Consider the following 17988-nt stretch of genomic DNA (forward strand, 5'->3'; position numbering starts at 1 on the left):
TCATTCTAAATGTTAATATAAACACTATAACATCTTAACCATGAATTGTTCATGTTTTCTAAAGCCTCCCGTTGTAGTTTCTGGTTAATGATCTTCTGTGTTCACAAATGTCTTTGGTCTCATCAGTACCCTAAATCTTTCAAGAGTATTAACTAATTTAAGATCTGTATTTAAAGAATTCTAAAGTTTTGTTCCAAAAACAGAAGGACATCTCCATTTTACAGTTGTCCTTAATTACCGCTTAAATTATGTGTTCCTCTTTATTAAAAAATGATCAGAAACATGAGGACTCAGGCTTTAAGAATTATTAAGAGGTCACAGTGGATCAGTTTTCCAGGGTACATACCAAGTGATGGGAACTGGAGAACCCTGGAACTCAGGAAGGATCCTGGAAGGTGACACAGTTATTCCTGTGGTGATCGGAGCTTTCTGGGAATGAAAGCTCCAGCTGAAGGTTAGAAGAGAATTTTTATGTTTATTATTTATCAAAGTTTCTTTAATTGTGTTTTTAATTTCTACTTTCATATTATTATTTTAAATTTCTCCGGTTAACTTTAACGAGATGGTGATGGTAATCCATGAGCACGAAAATGTGTTCCAGTACCTGCATTTGTAAAAAAAAAAAATGTGATGCGTGTTTAAGACATAATACATCTCCATAAATAATGAACAAAAAAATCTTTAATTTAAGTTTCAACTGGAAGCTTTATGTAAATTTAAATCTAATTAAAATAATAAAATGAGGCCCCTAAAGGCACGGTTTTTCTAATTAACTTCTGATGCTTCAGTTAAAGTCAAGGTTGTGATAACTTCATTTTTGGTGAAAAATTCTCTGATTTCAGATTAAAATCCTGATGGAAATCTTTTATTGTGAATGTGGTCCCTGTGTTTGTTACACCGTTGATGGCAGAGGAACTCTTCTGTAACCGTCATTACAGCAATAATACATGATGTGTTTTATTATATATTTAGGCCCTCAGGCCACACACAAATTATTGACTATTTATTTTATTTTTGTCATCCAATTTGATGCAACTTTACATGTTTATATCAAATAAGAAAAACATTTTGTTAGTTTTATCTTGTGAGATTTTAATAACATTTAATCATTCTTATGTTTTTATTCCTAAACTTACAGTTTTTTTGCTATAGGTTTGCTATGTAGAAATTGAAGTACTCTAAAGGCCCAAACTTCTCATTTGTTTTGGTGAGTCAGTACAGATTAGTTCAGGTCTGCAAACAACAGCATCAGACGTCGCCTCGCTGTACCCTGACCCCAACTGTAGGGCGATGCTCTGTCAGAGTTCCTCTGTGAGGAAATCTTGTGCTGAGACTCTCAGCTTCCTCTCATCTGCAGACAGTGTCTGAAGCTGCTTTTGTCTCCATTAGACTAAACGTCTGCAGACTTCTGTGATCTTTCAGAGCGACTTGCTCTCACAGGTTGCTCTCCATAAAAGATGCAGGGCTCTTTAATGAACTTCAGGTCCAAATGAAAACCCCACAGAAGTTCTTCTTCAAATCCATCATTGCAGCAGTTCATTAACCTTCACTTGTTGCTTTGAGCTGCATTGAATGATTATCTGCCTGAAGTCTCACTCTGAAGGAGTCCTCCGGCTTTGAAGGCGTCTGTGGAGACAAACCTGTAATTGACTTGCTTTGAGTGTTGATAACGCAGCGCGTCGTCGCTCTGCAGAAGGTTTTCCAGGTGGCTGATCTCCTGAATAATCTGGAAGGCAGTCGTGTTCAGATCAGTTCAAAGGTTTCACTGGAAAACGTGACTCAACAGCGCAACCCAGAGGAGGATTCTGGTAACAACATGACAGCAGATTCATCTGTGAGATTCACAAAATAACAATATAAGCAAATAATAAGCAAAAACAGATATAATCATTGGTCTGAATTTTTTACTTAAATCTATTTACATTTTGTGAAATAAGGCTGTTTATTTAACCACTGGAATCCTCAAATGACCTTTTCTGACCCGCTCAGAGTCTGTCTGGTGACTCCAATCAGACGGAGGTGTGATCGCTGCCTCTAGTTGACGTCTAAAGCACAAAATTCAACCTAAAGAAAAGAATGCATGAATAAAACCAAATTGAATTGTTCCAGTTAATCTGCTTTTTCTTTTCCATACACATTTTCATTTAATTATTACTTGTAGTCTTATTGGAATTTTCAAATTCTAATTTTTATAAAGCATTTTTCATATAAGTGTTATTCAAGTATTTCAGCATAAACATCCCGAAGATGATCCAGAAATAGAAAATTATTTACTATCAATCCCCTCAAATAGATTTTTTTAATCATTATAAATAAATCCTGTCTAAACTTTGTGGAATTTTTATGACTTCCTGTCTTTTACTGAGTGATGCATCATTTAACCAGATAAACTTTCATAAAAATACTTTAAGGAAGTCCTTCTCCCACTTCCACGAACTGCAGAGCTTTATTGAAATTCAGCAGCAAATTTCATTGATGTTTTTTCTTGGATTTGTAATTAAATTCTTCCGTTGGCTGATGTCTCCACAGCTCCAAAGCTTCAGCCCAGAAGGGTCTAAAAGAAGAAGAAATAAGAGATGAGATCCTTCGTTTAATTTTTAATTATGCCCACCCAGAAACATTTAGCAGGAATTTGAAATCTTATTGGCGTGTTGCTAACGTGTCCATGACAGACAGCTGCAGCTCTGACTGAACTCCTAGTTAGAAACCTGGTTCCTGCAACTCTGATTAGGACAGATGCTCTTCAACCAACTGTCTTCTGAAGTTTTACTTGACTTGACACACTTTCAGAAATCACACAAACAAGAATAATTATTACAAAACATGTTGATGTGTTGTACAGTTGTACTCTCAGAGGAACTTTTACTTTATTTCTGGAGCTTTCAAAAAATGTTTTTTAAAGTTTGTTTCAGACTCAGAGAAATCCAAACCTGAATCCACTGAAAACGTTATAAAAAACTCACTTTGTTGTGTTGGAAAAAAGTGGGAGGAGTTCACATGCACGCTTCATGCATGCTTGGGAAAAAGCACACATGAACAGATACTGAGTGTTATGTAAGCCCAGGCTGCTGGTGGAAGATTCCCAGTAAACTTCTTTACCCAAAACCTTTACTCAGACCAAGGAGTCAGTCTGAAGATGAAATAACAACAATATTATGATCATCATTGCATGTAATCAATGTGTCCAGTGGCTCCAATTCACTGAGAGAATATTAACTTTCAGTTTCAGCGTCACTGCAGCTTCCTGATCCAAAGGAATTGGAGACAATTATCTTTTTCCAAAAAAAAAGCAGTGAAGAATACAGGTTCTGGGGTTGATCCAGAGAGGAATAACAATGCCTTCATGTGGTGCCAAAGGAGAACTTCACTATCTGATTTTGGGTGAATTTGCTTCCATGATGGATTAAACTCTAAAGTGAGGGTTTTCTCCAGGTGGGCACACGTTTGACCGTCTGTTGCTCTGCAGCTGCGTGTTTTGGCGCCTGCTTTTTCCATGTGACCACAGCGGTCCAGGTTGTGAGTCTGCTTGTTGTTTGTCCAACACAGATGTTAGGCCGCTCTTCTCAGGGATGCTGATAAAAATAGAAGCAAGAGTAGGTGTGGGGGGGTATATAAGAGGGTGTATCTGAGGTCAAACTGCCAGCAAACAGGTGAGTGGACACACACAGACTCAGATCCGTCTTTGACAGGGATGATCCTTCCTTTCCACCAGCCTGGGTTTTCTGTCTGGAAGCTGAAATTCAATCTGTTAGCAAACCAGTTTGCTATCTTCACACCAATGAGGACGTCTAGTTTTTCATTCAGTAGTTGTTGAAATTCAATCTGAGCGATTCTACATCTTCAGATTTCTTTTTTTATTTTTAATTTAACCTTTATTTTACAAGGAAATCCCATTGAGAATAGGTCTCTTTTTTTAGGGAGATCTTGAAAAGAGTTTTAAAACTATAATGGACCTGAAACCACATGTGGGTGGTGAGAACATGTGGACCGGTCAGCCCGCTTTCAGATGCAGTTTTACCTTCAGTCTGGTTACCAGTTAACTCCAAAGTGCAGGTTTTACTGCTGATAACAGACCCACCCACTGAGGGGAAAACATGAAGACCATAAACCCCCCAAAGTCAAAATTTGATGTCTTTAAATGCCAGACATGCACTGAGGATCTTATTTTATCCATTTACATCAATTTCTCTATTTTTCCCAAATACAGGCAGTGATAGTGTTCCAGCCCCCCGGACAAATCCTCCAGGATGAAGACTTTGGTGGTTTTGAGTGTTCTTCTGCTGTTCTTCTTCAGAGCATTTGGAGATGTTGTGGAGCGTTTTGAGGTTTTTTCTTTTTTTAAATCAATTTAAAGAAATAAAACCTCCAAACTTGGATCTCGCAGGAGCCTCTCTCACAGCTTCTCTGTTGTCATTTTCTTTAGGATGTTCCAGATTGCAGAGTGTACTTCTATAAAGAGAATGTTCCAGATTTGGGGGCTTCCTCCCCTGATGTCGTTCGTCTTTGTCAGCGGTTTGTCAACAGGTTTGAAAAAGGAAAACTTTACATCAAGAAAAGCACAAACTTCAGCTCAAGTCTGCACCACTACTAAATGTTTCTAAATGTGTCTGGTGTTCATTTCCCCTCATTTCTGACTCTCAGGTACCACTTTGCCACTCTGTACGACACCAGCGTTAGAATCGCCGTCTATTCTGCTTATCAGTTTGAGCCCAGCAATGGAGGGGGGAGGGAGAACAGGTGGTTTGTTGAGCCCCAGGTAAAAAAAACTCTTCTTTCTCCTCTGATACTCAGCTTTTATATTAATTATTCTTTCATGATCTCAAATCTGAGTTTAAATCTTCCAACAATAAGGAACTTTTCTTGTTGTTTAGCTGGTGGACGAATCCTGGCCAGGTGAGATGAGGGATGGCTATTGGCTGGGACAAGACAACCCTGGGATTTTTCTGGGGGAGAAACAAGCTTTGAATGAAGATTTCACTCATTCTGGTTTTGATCGTGGTCACCTGAACCCCAACGGACACCATCCAGGTAGAGGAATTTAAAGAAGTTTTTTTTTTAAACAAGCACACAGTAGGGGGCGCCGGCATATAAGGAGCTGATAAAAACTTGTTTGGGGGTGGAATTTTTTTTTTTGTTGTTTTTGTGTGATCTTGCTGTTTAATTAGCAAAGACAGACCTCAGAAGAGGGAAGTTAGAAAGAGCTGGAAGAGGAAGATCTGAATTAGTGCAAACCCCCATCCTGGGCTTCCAATCAGAGGTTGGGGTGCAGAAAAAATGTCTGATTTTCTTCCTTTTATTATATTCAATTTAATGTTTTTTATAAACAAATTTGATGGCAGTACAGTCATTCTACCAACCATCCAATGTGAACTCTAACTTGCTCCTCTTCATCCAGTTGTGTACCAAACTTGAAAAACTCTAATCTCAAATATAATTGTCTGATTTCTCTATTTAAAGTTAGTCACATACCCGGTACGAGGTTACGGGGTCGACCTGTACAGGTGCTGTGGGTTTTGGGTTGTTCGAATCTGTGGGAATCCTTTAAATCCTAAAGGGACGTCATTTAAAAAAAAAAAAAAAAAAAAAAAAAAACGTACTTCCACACTTTGGTTGTTAGTAAGGTGTGAGTACTGACTTCTTATGACAAGAGGTGAACACCAATGATGGGTTTCTTATTCCACAAGATTTGGGGTGGCTTGAAAAAAAGAAAAAATCACACAACACGCCTGTTTCTTGTCTACTTTACACTTACTCACACGTATGTGATACTTAAGTGTTCACTATCAAGCAATCAATCAAACTCTAGTGACTTTAGTTAATAATTACAAAAATTAATGAGCCAAATGTGACATAATTTGATTTTGTTTGTATGTTTTCTATTTCCATTTTATTATTTCTGTAATGAGTTTGAAATACTTGTGTTTTTGTCCTGTATATTTCATAATCTATGCTTGAAAAAAATCAATCAAGTATTACCTGTTGCCCGCAGCATGCCCATAGAAAAAATGTGCATGAACATTATCTCTCTATGGGCTCCCTTACTGAGCGGTCTGCGACCTTAAAATGTTGCGCGGGTCACCTGTGTGCCATGTTCCAGTTTGACAATCTTTCACCTGCAGACAGTCTGTATTCACTGAGGACAGTTGGGATTAAGATTTTAAAAGTCTGTAAGTAGGACAGAAATGTCTAACTATCTGGGTTATCACATTTGTTATTTATTTCAAGTGAAAGTTTTAATATTTAGAACTATCTCAGTGACACGTGACCCCTGGAGTCATTTATTTAGAAAACTACCTTTACATTGTGGATGTAAAAAAATTATCTGTAGAGTTGTAAGCTTCAGGGCTATTTAACATTCAGTTTATTTTTTGTTTTTTAATTAATTCCACTCTTAGCTGAAACTCTGCAAACCCCTTCTTAGGTCTCAGTGGTTTTATTTGGACCATTCCAATGTGAGAAAATATTTGTTTATAACCTATTAACTGAATTGTTGTGTACTGTTTGCAGTCCCCAGCCGCAACGCAACGTTCACCCTGACCAACGTGGTTCCTCAGAACCCCACCATGAACCAAAACGCCTGGCGGATCCACGAGTCAGAGCTCACAGATCTCTTCTTGGCCAAGTGCTCCAAGGCCTTCGTGTTGGTTGGAGCCGTTCCCTCTGCAGACAACTGGATCATCAAAAACAACGTGAAGCGGGTCAACATCCCAGACTTTGTGTGGAACGCCTACTGCTGCGTGGACAACAATGACACGCCCATAGAGAGCGGAGCTGCCAGAGCCAGGAACACAGAGGAGAACTGGGTGGAGAAACTCACTCTGGAAGAACTGAGAGAGTTCCTGCAGCAGTACTCCAATGATCCAGTGGGGGAGCTGTTTTACAACAACTGCAAAATGTGAAGGAGGACCAAAAGAAAACACTTGACTTGATCGGTTCCTGCTCTAGTGTTTGTGCTTTAGGTTGAAACAGGAGGAGAAATAAAATCAAGTGACTTTGCTGAGTCATGTTTTTGTTGTTTTGTCATTGTGTTCTCATAAAAAAATAGAAATTTAAAGCTTTTTGTTTTGGACACAGTAGGCTCCATAGTCATAAAGACAATAAAACACAGTTCAAAACACAGAGGCACTTCTGCAGCCTTAAAATATTACAAAAATATAAATAAAATAATTAGGAAATAAAATCCCACCCCAACTATATTTTATCTATTGTAAAATCATTACCAGTGGTCCTCTGTTTACAGTTTTTCTCACTATCTTACAGGCCCTCACAACCTCAGTCTAACATTAGCAGAGCAACAAAAAACGTAAGCAATATCAGAGCTATCCAGCCGTACAGTTTAGAGCCAGATGCCAACTCAGACGAGAAAAATGAAGACGTTAATGGATCTATTTGTCTGCAAGTGGATGCATCAGAATAGAGCAGACAGGGAGACTTTGGCCCACCCATGACAGTTGCTGCGTCACAAACCTGAACTTTTTTAAACTAGTGGTTTTTATCTGCTCCTGATCTATCATGATTTGAATAAAGAAATACTCAGAGATGCAGTTTTAATCTGACATTACTTTATACATGTTCTCCATCATGAGAAAAATGCAACAAAAACATGTTAAAAACAATAAAAACGATGTTTTTAATTGGAGTCTTTCAATGTCTTTCAACAGCTGTGGTTCATCTGTAAGCAACTTCACCCGTTGGCTCTGGTTCTGGTTCAGAGGCCACGTCCTGTATGTGGCAGAAGAAACTTCTTCAATGAACAAAAATAAAAATCCTCTTTTTTTTAGGTTGTTCCATCACGTTTTCTCTTTATCACTCATCACCATGTTTTTACAAAAAGTATAAAATGTACCCATTTAAAAATAAAAGATTTTTTTACACGTTTCGAACAACGTGAGCCTGACTGCATGGTTTCCTCCATCAAAAAGTGCCTTTGTAGAGGGCTGTCTTAAAGGTTAAAGAATACCAAAGAGATAAAATAAAAGATGGCGGAATATTCAGCACTGAGATCTGACATTTACTTTGTTCTGTTCAGGCATTTCTGTTTCCTGAAGCTGAAGATCAACCAGTAACTCAGAAAAAACTGCACTTCCTGTGGGGATCGATATGTACTCGTGTAGGTATCTATGAGTATTTGTGTGTGTGAGGGAATGTGTGTCTTGTGTGTATTTGTGTGTCTGAAAGTAGAGAGGGAAGTCTTCTTTCTCTTCCTTTGCGTCTCATTGCAGAAGCATCTTCATGAGCGTGATGATCTTCAGAGTCATGGCGGTTTCCGTGTTTCTCCTCGTCTTCTTCGTGTTTGGTGTTAAAGCAGAACAAGGTAAATGAAGTTTTACAGATTTTAAATTCTTGTTTTTTTTTTAAATATATATTTTAACAGAAAGTCATTGTTTTTTTTATTAACAAGTTTGACAATTTCTTTCTGAACTCATGATAAGAAATTCCTAATAGTTTTTTTTAAAGAATCAACTGGTTTTTCTTGATTCGTAACAAGTAATTGTTGTCTATAACTGAACCATTAATTTTTTTAAGTTAAAATCTATTAATAGATATGTTTTTAAAAAAAAGGAATAAAGGGATAAACTTGATTGCCTGTGAGATCAAAATGTTTCCATAAAACCAAATGAAAGCTCTGTTTCTGTTCAAAGGAGGAGTCAGTTTCTGGAGAAACGATGTCACACTGACTTGTCCAGAAAATGGGACTTGGTTTCAGCTTAGCACTCAACTTCATATGGGCAAAACCTATGTTTTCAAATATGAACGTCCGATCAATGTGTATTGTGTCTACGAGACGTTTGATCAATTTGAGTCGGAAATTACCAAGAAAACTTTCTTCTACGTTAAAGGACGAGGTGAGAAGAACTAAAACTTAAGATTGAACTGATCTCCATGCACTCGACTAAGACTTCCTTTTTTCCGTCCTTCAGTCTGTGAGACGTGCTATGAGGTTGATGGAGTTTATCTGGGAGGAGCCATCTTTGCAGATGTGATAATGACCACCACTTTGATGGCGTTCATCTATAACTTTGCCAAGAAGGGCTCAGGTGGGTCCATTCGCCGCTTCGCCAGCAACAACTGGCGTGACCTGTTGCTCAGACCTCATGCCGCTCTTGCTAATCAACATTTGTTGTAAAACTTATATAAGTTTTAGTCTGGATGAATGTTCATGCTTGTTCTGCTCTCGTCTACAGCAGCATCTCCATCAGGAGGCCGGGCTTCAGATATCCAATCTTCGGATTATCAGGTACAGACGTCTCACTTTGTCTTAGAATTGTTTTCTACTTGACGTAAGAGAAGCACAAGAGGACTCTTACACCTCTGGCACACAATATATTCAAATTTGACTGTTAAATGTTTAATAGTTTGTGACTATTGCAGAAAGATCAGCAGCTTCAACAGCCAAGTATAACAGTTATTCAGGGCTTTTAATGTGACACCTTTTACTTGTGTGTTTGGCAGGAATTGAACCCTCGCAGCGTCTCTCAGGCAACTTACTCTGCAGTGAGTCGGAGGAAATAAAGGCAGCACCCAACATTGACAGCAGAGAGAGCTTTTTCTTGCACTGCTGCCAATTTTTTGCTGTTGTGCTTCTTCTAAGATTTAACCAAACTCCATGAATTTTTTTTTTGCTTCTGCTTGAAGGATTTCCTTTGTCCTAAAAAACATGTTCTTCACAATTTTGTTCTGTCAGGGTTAAAAGTCAGCTTTTGGAAAATCCAATAAAGTAAAATAAAAGTCAAACCAACAGTGTTGTCAGGATTCTTCTCAGTAACTGAATCATTTCATAATTAGAACATTTAGAGACGTCAATAGAAAACACACGGACCAGTCATTTTAATTTGCTTGCATCTCTGATATATTTCATGTTTTAAGTTTTTGCTCCAGCATTTTTCTCTCTTCGGTTTAATAAACTTCATTCCAGTCGCCTTTGCTTTCCTGTCTTGCTTAGAGCCTCAGCAGCAGATCTTTTGCAGCAGAGCTGTGTGGTTCGTTCGAGAGCTAAAAACTAATAAGTTTGTCGTCAGTTTTCATGTCCCGCCGCAAACACCTCCTCTGAAACATTTCCCCCCATGTGGACGTCATGAACAAACGGTTTCGACCCACAAGGCCGCGTTTCCGTGTTCTTTTTAGCAGTGAGACAACAACGATGTTAGGATTAATCCTTGTTCTATCTGCACGTTCTGCTGAAAATCCTGGATTTAACGCCAAAGTTTCTGCGTTTTCTGCACGTTTGTCAGAATAAACTGCAGAGGGTAAATGTTGAGGGGGGCTTTCTCTGTTTTTGTCAAACCACAGCACAAATGCATGAAGTTGGTAATCAAAGCTGCGTCGCTGCATGTTTGTAGGTTAATCGTGGTTTGTCTCTGATCTTCAGCACCAACAGCGTTCTCTATCTTTAGTTATCAGGAACCACAGAGACGACGAGCAGCAATCAAAGAAAGGCAGATATTAGGGTACATGATGCTTTGAAGACTTCTCTGAAAGAATCTGCCCCCAACCTGCATACCTCCTTATCTGAATTTGTCGATCAGTTCTTTTTCTCTCATGAAAAGTAAAGTAACAGACGAGCAATATAGAAAAATACAAAAACTTCTGTTCAAGCAGACCAATTTTTACTTTTTTCTGCTTCCATTTCAAGAAGGACTGAAACTGAATTAAAACATTTTGTGTTTTGGTAAATATACTTCTCTTACTTTAGACTTTCTCTGACCGTAGATCTTCAAAATCAGGAGTACGCTAATGTTTGTTTAAAGCAACTGATAAAAGCTTCAAGCTTTTACTGTAGTTGTTTGTCGACAGCAGAAAATCCAATCCTATTCCAAGTCATTTAATTTTAAATACTTGCTTATACCGAGTACCAATCCATTACTTTTGTGACATAAATACAATGAACAAAGTAAACAGATTCAGGTTGTCCTCTATTTCTATTTTATTCACCTTGTATGATCTGTTTCTCTATAGTTACTTATTAAATTATGTAATAACCATATTTTCAGGACTGTAACTTGTGTTTTTTTTTCATAAATTGGCCAGGGGTACGACTTATACTCAGGAGCAACTTCTTTGTGATTTTTTTAGACATCAATAGGGTCATATGTTCATTATTTTCCCCACTAACAACCAGTTGCTTTTTTAGCGGTATTTTTCCAATAACAACCACAAGAGGGCCCTGTAGGTTTGTGTATCAGTATTTGTTGCTGTCTGCTGACAGAAACGCAGAAGAAGAAGCTCCGTTCAAAACAAACACGGCTGAGAATCTAATCATTCCCCTCATGGATGTTATGATGTTTTTCTCATTTGCATCAAGACAGTATTATTACTATTTTTTATTTTATGTTGATGTTTTCTCTTAAAAATGTGACCTATACTCCAAAGTGACTTATATATGTTTTTTTCTTTTTCATTATGCATTTTTTGGCTCATGTGACTTATACTCTGGAGCGACTCTAAACAAATCTAAACAAGTTTAAATTGCAAACTAGTTTTACTGGATTAAACAGGTCTCTCTCAGACAAAAGATCCCAGATTAGACCGAGGTTTCAGGATGTTCGAGCTATTTTGTAGAAACACACCCAAAATTTAGTGCAGCAGAGGAAAAATACATCAAAGTTATTATCCTTTGAAATCCGAGGATGACAACACCAGATCAGACATGGTAGAAACCAGTGGGACAGAGACACACCAATCTACTGTCCAGACATGCCTGGTCACAGATGATCATATTGAAGAGTAGAAATGAAAAAGCAAAACCTCCAACATAAAGACCTATTGTAAGTCTGGAGGAAAACAAGAACTGTGGGGGAGAAAAATAACAGCAGATAATTTGGACTGATTAGCAAAACTCAAGACATTTGTCTGCAGTAGAAGGTTTAATTGTGATGGAGGTTGCTTTTCTGCTAATGAAGATTTATTTTGAAATAATGCGCTCAAAACAGAAAAATACAGGGAGGTACTTTCCCATCATGCAACGCTATCAGGGAGGTGTGTGATTGGCCCCAAATGTAAAAGCTCTCAGGTCAACAATCCCAGCCACAACCCATAAATTGTATTTCTAAGACCTCCTGCCACTGTGGATAAAATATGTCTTAAAAAACAACAAAGGCTTTTGGATTTTGACTAAAAATCCCCTCACACCACAACCTAACAATAGTGGTGCAGCAAATGTACTGAGAAATTTTACAAGTTGGGTCCATATTCCAGCTCAGAAGAGGAAAACAAAGACATTTGTGGATCCATTTGTCCGCAAGTGCCTAATAGTCATTGATTAGTTGACTAAACTTTACAGCCTTGTTGTAACGTAACCGTAAAAATAATAGTAGTAATTCTATATAGAAAGGTTGGGGAAACAGCAGGGGGGCAGGTAGGAAATGTGATTTATCCATCATTTAAGCTGTTTTTAATATACATTTAAACATAAATGGAACTTGGTCTTGTTGTAAGAAAATTAATTTAAAGTAAAAACTCACTTGAATGTATGTTTAGCATTTTTATAATTATCTCAAGGGAACATAAATTCCACTGATTCGGTGGAGTTTTGTTGAAACATGGAGTTTGTTATTTATGTGTAGTTTTGAGGAGTCATAAAGATCACGTGTACTATTGAAGTTAGTCCTTTAGATGGCGCCTTCGAGCTGGACTCAGTTCATTGTTTAATGGTTCTAGTACAGACATTTATTTTGATAGTCAAGTTTGAAGGAAAAAAGGTGCTGCCGGAAACAGTGGTAGTGCTTTTCAAAATTTCCACCAAACATTATAAACTGTGTTCTCAAAACAACATCAACATTTAGTGTTGATTCAGCCATTCATGTATCTGCCTTCACATTTACGTCATATTTTTGAAGGAAGAGCTGTTGTGTTTGTTTAACAGGCTATTATTGCTTATCCATTCAGATATTGCAAGGCAAATTGTGAAAAAGTGTGGCTCTTCTTTTATTTTGAAAAGCCTTACCGGAAGCAGAGATAATAACTACATTAGCATGTTTACCATAGTCTGCATGAAATAGCGGAGCGCCCGCTTTAAGCGTGAATCTTCTCTGTGTGGCTGCAGGTCTCTCCGTCTAAAGGTGAGTACCAGGTGGGATACTTCCGGTTCTATGTCGATGGTCTTTGTGCTCGGATTGTTCTTTTCGTGGTACTGGGCTGCCGTTTGGTTCGGTGGCTCTCGGTCGGTCAGATCGGTGAAGGAGCAAAGCTGCCGGAAGCCGGAGCGGGATGCTCGTGAAGGAGGAGGCGGGTCGATGCGGCGCCGGAGCTGCGGGACTGTAGCTAGCCGTAGGGATGCTAACCCCGCAGTGCTTCACGTTAGCGGCGTCAGAGTTTTATTTTGTCGCTGTGACATCTTGTAAGAGTTTAGCCTCACGACCCTGACCGGATTTTCCCCTGTCAAAGTTCCGACCGCTTTACCTGAAACCAACCTCAGAATCTGTTGACAGGTGAGTGACCTGAGTCACAGAGTTCACCTGAGCCGCATTTCACGGTGGTACCTGCAGCTTCTCTGCTCCGGTTGATGAGGTGGCACCCTCACTTTTATGGAATGCAGTGACGTGAACGCGTCATCACCATAGAAAACTTTTCATAGTTTGTGTTTAGATTAACCGGAAAGTTTCTTTAAATGTCCTTTTTTCTGCTGACAATAACGAGACATTTAAAAACTGAAAAACACAAACGGGTCATAAATATATGAACATATGAATACATTTGAAATAAATTAAATGTGTTATTAATCCACAGGGTAATTAAAAAGACATTCAGTGGAATCTTTGTCATAGTTGTTTGATGTAGACTTAAAGAAACAAGATGACATCAGAGCCGGATTGTGCCTTTCTTGAGTGTGGCTCGTAATTAGTCTATTAGATTAGATTAGAAGTAGTTTATTTCAAGCGATCACAAAAAAATAATTCATGTGCAATACAATAAATCATCAGAAGTTTACATATAAAGACATGTTAAACACATCATAACTAATATTAAGAGATTCCCTGAAAGGGAATGGGAAGAAATGAGTTTTTATAATCCCACCCCGGGATTAACCATTTCCTTTATGTGCATTATCATGATCTGGTTTGTAATTTAAGATCAGATATTTATATATTTCCAACATAAATTAAAAGTTATTAGGAATAATCAAGCTACAATACATCACATGTCTATGTAAGTTAGGGCTGCCACAAATCGACGACTAATCGACTATTGAAATAGTTGACGACTAATTTAATAATCGTTTAGTCCCTACTTTATATTATATGGAGTTAGAGTGTACTAAAGTTGAAAGTTATTTTGGCTTTCTGCTAGGTTTTTGGAATATTTTGGCATTTACTAAGATTTTTTTGGGCTATTTTGGGATTTAGATAATATTTTAGCTGCATGCTAGCTATTTTGGCTAATTTATGCTTTTTTAAATTTTTTAGGCTAATTTGGGCTTTAGCTAACATTTCAGCTACATGCTAGCTGTTTTGTCTAACTTATGTTTTTTAGGCTAATTTTGAGTTTAGCTAATATTTCAGCAAAATGTTAGCTATTTTGGCTAATTTAGGCTTTTTCAGTTGTTTAGGCTAATTTGGAATTTAGGTAAAATCTCAGCTGCATGCTAGCTATTTTGGCTAAATTAGGATTTTTTTCTGTTTTTTAGGCTAATTTGGAGTTTAGGTGATATTTCAGCTGCGTGCCAGCTGCTTTAGCTAATTTAGGCTTTTTTCAGTTTAATTTGGCATATAACTAATATTTTAGCTAGCTTTCAGCTTCAGCGATCTTTAGCTATTTGCTTCAGCAATTTCAGCTATCAACTTTAGCATTTTTAGCTATCAATTTCAGCATCTTCAGCTGTCAGCACTAGTATTTTCAGTGGCCAAATTCAGCTGACAGCATTCACATTAGCATTATCGCATGAAATGCTATATCTAGTTTTTAACTAATTTAAAGCTAATGATGGTTAAGATGTGTGCTTTACATCCAGTTTACGCATGACCCGATTAGTCGACTACCGGTAATTGGAAAAAATGATCGGTGATTAGTCGATGAATAAATTATAGTTTGTGTCAGCACTAATATAAGTAGATAGATATAACACTATTTTATAAATGTAGAAATGCTGCTCCGTGCTCTAAACAGTACTGAGAAACCATGCAAAAAAATCATATGAATATTATATTTCCAATCCAGACAAAAGAAAGGCTGATGGTATTCCCAAATATTTACGTGCAGCCAAGACTGCTGCATTGCCCGCATGGATTTAGAAAATCATGAGCAAACGGTCACTTAGAAATATTATGAATAATAATGAAAGCGCACTCAGAGGATCATCTCGCTCTATGCCGCAACATCTTTTGTTTACAAAGAAACTCGCTATTTCTTCTTCTACGACTATTTACGGCATTTTAGACAGTTCTGTGCATGTCAAAATGATTTATTCCAATCAAACGTGTGGCACATGTAAATGTTTGTTAGAATCAGATAAAGTTTTTCAGGGCCCATGTTCACAGTTATATTCCAATCCGATCTTTGATCCGATTAAGGACATTTTGGACATGTAAACACAGCTGGTGAACCTGACTATGGTTCCTTACCCGAATGCGGCTCCACATCGGACTATGGTTCCTTCCTTGAGTGAGACTCCTTATCTGACTATGGTTCCTTACCTGATTGTGGCTCCTTATCCGAGTGTGGCCTTTGCCTTCGATTAGTATGTGTCTGTGTGTGAACTCTAGAGTAAAATTGTCAACATTTGAAGTTTACCAACTTTGGATCTGGACACATTCTACACAAAATTATATTTGTTCAAAATATTTTTTCTGACTCAATCAAAACCTGGGTTGATTTATTTCTTATTTCTATGGGGTTCAGGTTGCAGAGATGGAATGCTGCCTTAATGGCTGATGGAAAAGACCGTAGACTGGATCCACCCCAAGATGCTGGCTCGTAACCGCTTCCTCCTCCTGGTGGTGGTGGGCGGCGTCGTGCTGGCCATCGTCAGTGTGAGCCTCCAGTTCTGTAAGTATTCATTGTTGATAAACTACCTGTTGATAGCCCTAGCTGTAACCATGACCCATTATTCAGTTTGAATGTTGCATGGTGTTTGTGTGAATGTGAGTATAATTCCACAAATCCATGAACATCATTTCATCATCGCCCTTATTTCTCACAGAAACAGAGCACTCCCTTCTAGAATTGTCCCTTCTGTATGGGGTCATTGTTAAGCATTCCCCCAGGGATCTGTCTGGACTGTGTCTCCCAGCCAGGAACAGTCAATGCAAGGAAGCTCCCCAACCAGGAATAGGGAGGGCTGATGTGGCCCAGGCAGAGGGCTGGCTTTTTCTGCTGAATGTAGTTTTCATGGAAATGCCAGTAAAATGAAGTAAGCCCTGACCCCACCCCCACAGTACTTCCAGCTTTGCTCATAATGTTCCAGCATGACATGGTGGACCATTACCTCCATAATAAAGTGAGAACTAAATTCTGCAAGAATTCCAAATTCAATTGTAAATTTTTTTTTCCTGGATGAGTCTATAAAGTTGCGTTTGTGTGTATTCATGTGCATCTGCAGCTGTGGCGTTCTTGTGTGTGTGTGTCTGTGTGCATTAATGTCTGTTTGTTGTGGCATTCTTGTGTGTATTTGTTTACTTTTGCTGCTGTGGCGTTCCTGCTCCCTCATTGGCGTTCATCTTGAAAGCACAAACGTCTCTTTGTGAGGGAACCATGACACAGCTATTCTGGAGGAGTTTGGCTATTCCAGGCGTGTTTGAATGGGGGTGGGGGGTTGGTGTTGGAGTCTTTGAGGGAAAAGCTTTTCCCGGTGAATGGGATCTAGTGTGAGGTTGGACCTCAGGCTGCAGAGTATTCTTCAGGATGGCGTGCTCTGTTGTTGCACACATTCTCGTCTTCTTTCTCATCTTTGGTGAGTTTATGCAAACATCTTTCTGTCATTTTTTCTCGTCTTCTCCATGCTGGTTTTAATTTCTAGTTGTAGTTTCCTCACCTGAATTTAGAGGAAGGTCGTCTGCAGGGGTTTTGTTGCTGTGCTTTGATTTTATGCTGCCGCTTTTCCTTTAGAGATGTACAGAAACGCTAATTGTTTCATAAACATCGACGGTTTATTGAAACACTAACCATATGGTATTTTAGACAAAACTATTTATAGACGAAACATTATTTACAGGGAGGCACAGGTTGATGGGTGATGTAACATTAAGTACCGTTATGCAATTTATTTGGTGGAATTATTTAATCATGACCTGTAATTAATTAATCTAATTTTTGGGTTGTAATTGCAAACATTTTTAACCTAATAATTGCTGTGAGAAGTCTCATCTTGAGGTATTTTCATTTAAATTTGTAACATTGCGTCACAATTAAAGATCAAAATACAACAACAAAATGTTTTATTATGTTTTTTTTTTAATTATTATTGTTACAGACTTTCATCTTTACTTTTATAATACCAAGGGGGATTTTGTTTTCAATCTTAAACATAAAAAAAGTCATTAGGTAGAGTGCGCTAATAAAAAACACCCATAAACAAAAGGAACACTGTTCACTTTTGCAAAAAATTGACCAAAATCTTCTTATTAATATCATATTTCATATGTTGACATACTATATTCCCTAGTTTATCACAACAGCAAGACAAAATACTTGAGGGGTTTTATAGTTTCCTTTAACCTGTTTGGTAAATTTGATCATTTTGAAGACTGAGATGCAACAGAAGAGAATCTAAAAATGAGGAAGTGAAACACGAGAGCATGACACTAGAGGAATTGAACTTTTTAGACTTTGTTCCTTTGAAACAAACTTTAGTTTCATCATCTAGACAAAAACATGCGGGGAGAGGTGAACTTTCCCTCTGAAAAGATGCATTATTTATTTTCTCGTGACTATCACTTTCCTCAGAGGAAAAAGCTGGAGCAGAAGTCCTGGAGCAGGACTGAAGTTTTAGGGTTTGATTTAATATCAAAAAATTGTTCAAATGCAATGCATTGTGGTCTATATTCTGCAATCTAG

General features: G+C 38.0%; 3 protein-coding genes across 6 annotated transcripts in view; all 3 read left to right on the top strand.

Moving 5' to 3' along the window:
• The first annotated feature begins 4201 nt into the window (after positions 1–4201).
• On the top strand, positions 4202–7004 carry si:dkey-243k1.3 (endonuclease domain-containing 1 protein-like). Its single transcript, XM_024277390.2, has 5 exons — positions 4202–4325; positions 4424–4524; positions 4642–4756; positions 4872–5028; positions 6508–7004. The coding sequence occupies exons 1-5, from the start codon at positions 4248–4250 to the stop codon at positions 6897–6899; spliced, it is 843 nt and encodes a 280-aa protein (XP_024133158.1). The 5' UTR covers positions 4202–4247; the 3' UTR covers positions 6900–7004.
• Positions 7005–7510: 506 nt separating this feature from the next.
• Positions 7511–10179, top strand: LOC112149932 (T-cell surface glycoprotein CD3 epsilon chain). 2 transcript variants are annotated; one of them, XM_024277940.2, is made up of 5 exons: positions 7511–8314; positions 8643–8846; positions 8922–9038; positions 9186–9238; positions 9454–10179. In XM_024277940.2, exons 1-5 carry the CDS (start codon positions 8233–8235, stop codon positions 9511–9513), a joined length of 516 nt encoding a protein of 171 aa, XP_024133708.2. In that variant the 5' UTR covers positions 7511–8232; the 3' UTR covers positions 9514–10179. The 2 variants fall into 2 exon arrangements, with proteins under 2 accessions (XP_024133708.2, XP_036070896.1); XM_036215003.1 differs by having other exon boundaries at positions 9189–9238.
• A 2758-nt stretch (positions 10180–12937) lies between these two features.
• pxylp1 (2-phosphoxylose phosphatase 1) overlaps positions 12938–17988 on the top strand; it is a 14787-nt gene continuing 9736 nt past the window's right edge. The window contains exons 1-2 of one of the 3 annotated variants that reach the window (XM_024277946.1): positions 12938–13058; positions 15835–15981. In XM_024277946.1, the coding sequence (XP_024133714.1) occupies positions 15867–15981 (115 nt within the window). In that variant the 5' untranslated portion in view covers positions 12938–13058; positions 15835–15866. Of the gene's footprint in view, positions 13059–13135; positions 13428–15834; positions 15982–16734; positions 16886–17988 lie in introns of those variants that run through there. The other 2 variants (XM_024277947.2, XM_024277948.2) reach the window with 2 other exon arrangements.

This window comes from Oryzias melastigma, linkage group LG13 (genome assembly GCF_002922805.2).
Source record: "Oryzias melastigma strain HK-1 linkage group LG13, ASM292280v2, whole genome shotgun sequence".
NCBI classification, from domain to species: Eukaryota; Metazoa; Chordata; class Actinopteri; order Beloniformes; family Adrianichthyidae; genus Oryzias; species Oryzias melastigma.